The 4,938-nt window shown below is 41.4% G+C and overlaps 1 protein-coding gene across 11 annotated transcripts in view; it reads left to right on the top strand.

Moving 5' to 3' along the window:
* The window catches only part of LOC116850071 (flocculation protein FLO11-like), an 80,820-nt gene that overhangs the window by 69,414 nt on the left and 6,468 nt on the right, over window positions 1-4,938 (top strand). For 9 of the 11 annotated variants that reach the window (XM_032827931.1, XM_032827985.1, XM_032827975.1 and 6 more), the window contains one exon: window positions 1-360. The exons of the other annotated variants lie outside the window; for them this stretch is intronic. In XM_032827931.1, the coding sequence (XP_032683822.1) occupies window positions 1-360 (360 nt within the window). The remainder of the gene's footprint in view (window positions 361-4,938) is intronic. 11 annotated transcript variants of the gene reach the window in all.

Below are 4,938 nucleotides of genomic sequence, written 5' to 3'. Positions count from 1 at the left end.
CCATAACCGCCACTAACACCACCACCACCACCACCACCACCACCACCACCACCACCACTACCACCACCGCCACCACCACCGTCACTACCGCTAACACTAGCGCAAGTACCGCCGTAAAACCCCCGATAAAGCATTCGGTTCATACGACCGTCCATCACCTACCTACGTCGGGCGCTGCCGCTGCGGCCAGGCCGGAGCGTGTTAAAGATTTAAGCCGGTGCCGAGGTGCGAACGAGGCTCAGGCAAAATTGGCCCGCGGGCATCCAGCAGCTGCGGCTGCAGCCGCCGGCGATGATCCATCCAAATCATCCTCCGATAGTCGATCCGCGTCAAATCGAGCCGCTACCGCCGCCCAAGCTAGTAAGTAGCATGCTGCCGGTTAAGTCTCGGTCTAGTCTCGTTTATCTTATATTACGTCGTCCAGTTAGCGTGTCTTTTGCTTCGTGTGCTCGCTGTTCTGTGTACATAATACTGTCTCGTATTGTCATAGACGTTGGTTTGTGAAACCCTGGTTGGTGTAAGACCTCTCTCTTTCTCTCTCTCTCTCTCTCTCTGTCTCTCTATCTCTCTCTACTTCTGTCTCTTTCTGTGTATGCCTCTGTGACTCTCACTCACTGATCTGTGTCTCTCGCTGCCTCTCTTCTTCTGGTTCTCTTCCTCTGTTTTCTTTCTTTCTGTACTCTAGCGATTGTCTTTGTCCTTTGTCGTGTTGCATGGTACGTCGTGCGAGCGTCGATTTTGCGAATGCGCGAGATCAGTAGAACATCGTGTCGTCTTTCCTTAGGATACAAGATTAAGGGAAGTTTCTCTAAGGTAACATTTCAGAAACGGTTCGCTTGCTTTTTAACGAACAAAGTGCCAGCACCTCAAGTTGTTACAATTAGAAGTCACTTCTGAAGTGCTGTAGTGAATAAGTGCTTGCTCGGAATTGGATTCTGGTCGAAATAATTCTCTAGAAAGTACAATAGAAATCTAGGGGATAACTGAATTATACTGATCGGAATTCATTCCAAACAAGTCCACAACAATATTCCCGATGTGCACGCGCAAAAATCGATTATGACAAGCGCCGAAATATCGATACATGACGTGACAATAAGTTTAGAAAGAGAAGTTGATTTTAAAGAAAACGTTATTCTCTGAAGTACTTCTAATATATTTCATTAAAGTAAGATTACGTGAGAGATAATGTGCTGAATGCAACAATTGTGACAACTCGAAGTGCTGCAACTTCATTCCATAAAAAAAGTGCGCAAACCGACCGAACATACATTGTTTTCTGGTAAAAATTACAAGGAATGAGGTCAAAGTCACTTTGTCCATCGCAAAGTCTTGCCGGATAATGGCAATTTTATACCATTCGTGGCATTATTTGTGACCCATCGTGGAAAATTGAACGTCGAAACTTTCGTTGAGTCGCGCGCGTCGAACGGAAGATCAACGATCACACTTGCGCTTCTTGTCAAATAACATCTATGGACTCGACACTTCCAATTGAGTTGGATAATCGACGCTCAACTGCACGTACCAACGATCACTTCCCGGCAACGGACACGATACGCGATATCCCTTGAGAAAGTCCTCCTTGAAAAATCGCAATCGCTACATCCAAACTTCTCTGCCAAACACCGAACAACAATCCGTCGTACAGTGTGCAATGAAAAAGTGTTGCAAGAGCGAGTGTCCACATCGATGGAGAGACACGCACGGCACTCTTAACGATTCTTGCAAGATTCTCGCGGAGATCTTATTTCCGCCAGATGCTTTTCCCTGCCACAACGTTTCACTATGTACTCGTACGAAGTGCATAAGCAAGTATCTCGCGCGTACGTCTTCTCCGTGTGCACAGCAGCCGCGAGTCGCAATCTTTTGGATGTGTGTGCTCTGCAAAATTCCCGCGAAGTCGCGAGCGCGGGCCGAGGAAGTTCGGCAGGAACGGAATTGCTCGGAGGAACTTCTGTACCGCGCTACCGGTACTGTACGGCGCCACGAAACGTCGGCAAGTTTCAGAAATTAGGCAAAATGCGCAGCAGACAGAACGACTCCGCACACGATAGTCCACCAATTTTATCGGGCGCATACTTTATTAGACATTTTTGACGTAACTCTACTCGGAAAAAGAGAATTGGTTGAATTAAGCTGAATTCGGGATACAAAGAGTGTATATTTTCCTTCAGCTTACATAGCTAAGAAAGGGTTTTCTTAACCAAGAGGAATCTTGTTCTTTACACTTCATCCGATTTACTTGCACAGCATCTCTCCCACGAGTATTTCTGCCATCTTTCTTACCTTATACCTTTATTTTGCTTCCTTATCCCACCCAATGAAGCTTATCCCAAAGCTTTCCTTTTTATTTCTTATTTCTTCTTCCTCCATTCCTTATATATACTTCTATCTTCTGTTACCATCTATTATAAATCTCCTTTACCCATAATTTCCTTTGCATTACCGTACTAATTTGAGCTTGCCTGCATTACCTGCATTACTCTAACTGCTCATTCCTTATGACGTTGTAATCTCCATTACCTATGCACTTTTTCCGCCCTGAATCCTGCTTTCCCATCTAACGTCTTGTTTCGCCTTCACTTACACACTATCTATTCCCAGCATTTTTATTCCCTTACATAATTTTTCCTCATACTTAACTCAATACTCTAAAATTTTGGTTAAGGTAAGGACAAATTTGACTATATGTGTTCTGGTTAAAATAAGTTTGGTTATAATAATAAAATCATATATTCATATTCAATATTACAAATTGTATTACTTTTTAAAGTTGTTTCTTAACAACTGAAAGTTGTTTTCTTAAGGTGTCAATATATGATTATTTTGTTTGGAATTGTCCATTTAACAGATTTCGATATTATCCTGGTAGAATTCGAATCTTGGACGGATCATGATTCATATTCAATATTGAAAATTGTATTACTTTTTAAACTGAAAGTTGTTTTCTTAAGGTATCAATATATGATTATTTTGTTTGGAATTGTCCATTTAATAGATATTATCCTATTAGAATTCGAATCTTGGACGGATCATGATTCATATTCAATATTGAAAATTGTATTACTTTTTAAACTGAAAGTTGTTTTCTTAAGGAAAGTTGTTTTCTTATATCAATATATGATTATTTTGCTTGGAATTGTCCATTTAACAGATTCGATATTATTCTGGTGGAATTTGAAGCTGAGACGGATCATGATTCGTCTGTCTACGCGCTACGCTATTTCTGCAATTGATAAATCTGTCAGATATTGTCTATCTGTGATGTAACTGGCGTCGAATACCAGAATGTGCGATTATAACAACTAGAAGTTCTGTTCGGTTCAACCAATAGTCCTTAACCAAACATGTTGCATTAATCCAAGCATGCTCTTTTCTCACAACAACCAGACACTTCAATGTTATCACTACATACGTAGTAACCAAACTCTAATCAGTATTGCAACTAAATGCTCTAGTTTGCACACTATCTATCTATCTATCTATCTATTACACCAGACTATCTCGTTATAATAACCAGAAAGTCTGTTACCTTCGCCAGAACTTGCTTAACCTAATATGTCATGTTAATTCAACCAGGATCTCTCTTTCTCCGTGTGATACAATAGCGCTTCCAGTCACTGACGGCGCCTGTCTCGGGATCGATCTCTCGCTAAACGCATCTCTAGCTCGCGCAATACGTGCTCCGTCGTCTGCGAATCCTCTTCCGCGTCATAGAATCGGATAAAGTCCCGCGAATGTCGGGCGCTTCACGCGGTCGTAAAAGCACGGCGGTCGCGTTCCCGGCAAGAAGGATCGCGCAAATCCTATGCAAATCGACTCGAATTATTTTGGAGACGCCCGATTATTCGCTTTCGACTTTTTGGCCGATGCATTATGCATATTGTACGTTTTTTGTATGCGGTGACTCGCAATTCGTGTTCGCTTCGAACACATCGCGCTGTGCAATCTCGGTTCTTCTCGGCATCGAGCAGAAGCTCTCGCGCGCAGAGTGGCTTTAGAGAGCGGACGGAAAGCTGCCTCCGCGTGTAACGTGCGTGATCGAGAAATGAGAGGACGACAGCCGTTAAATACAGTTTTTCGTTCGCTTTTCGAAAGACGGTCATCGGGAGTCCACACTCAGAGAAAAATAACTTGAAAATCTATTTGTTGGATATAGTTTATTTCTGCGAAAGAGACCAAGAGCTGATTTCTATGAATAAACTTTGTATTCCAGAAAAACATTTTCGAGTATTTTTTCTCCGTGCATTTGGCTAGAAGAGTGATTTTCACTGAGATTCGATCGAAAAAACCGAAACGATTTTCTAGCCAGTTTCGAAGAGGGTACACTGAGAGAAGAAACATCTAAAAAATAGAAAAATATTTATTCGGTGATTATTAATAGCATATTTACTTATAAATATTTTTATTTAAGTGGAATAAACAATCGCCTTCATGAAAGGCTTCGAGCAAATGTATATTATTTTGCTTGAAAAATGTTTTGTATTACAAGTAATATGTTGTTAGCACCAACTGAAGATAAACATCTTTCATTTCTTACATGTTTTTCTCTTAGTGTGTATACTCTCGTCGATGCACGTTTGAGGTCTGCGTGAAGGGACACGGTTTATTATTTCCGAATTGTACATCGCGGCTTCATTTGAGGCCGGTAATTGGAGCAACCGCGGCGAGAGTAACATGTGAGTACGAAATGAGATATCTCGATCGCGGGATCTACGCGCGCAGTCAAAAGGGATCGTTTCGGCTTGTCAAAGCGAGAATAACAGACCGTCTGTACGTTTAGTCCTTTGTCAACCTGTTGCGCGACACTCTCACACCTGCACACACGCGCGATATATATATATATATATATATATATATATATATATATATATATTCATATATATATATAACATATATTCACACACACACACACATATATATATATATATATAT

This window comes from Odontomachus brunneus, unplaced genomic scaffold (genome assembly GCF_010583005.1).
Source record: "Odontomachus brunneus isolate Ranch 3 - 2012 unplaced genomic scaffold, Obru_v1 Obru_scaffold_005, whole genome shotgun sequence".
NCBI classification, from domain to species: domain Eukaryota; kingdom Metazoa; phylum Arthropoda; class Insecta; order Hymenoptera; family Formicidae; genus Odontomachus; species Odontomachus brunneus.
Note: the sequence above shows the minus strand (reverse complement) of the source record. Positions and strands in the feature narration are given on the sequence as shown.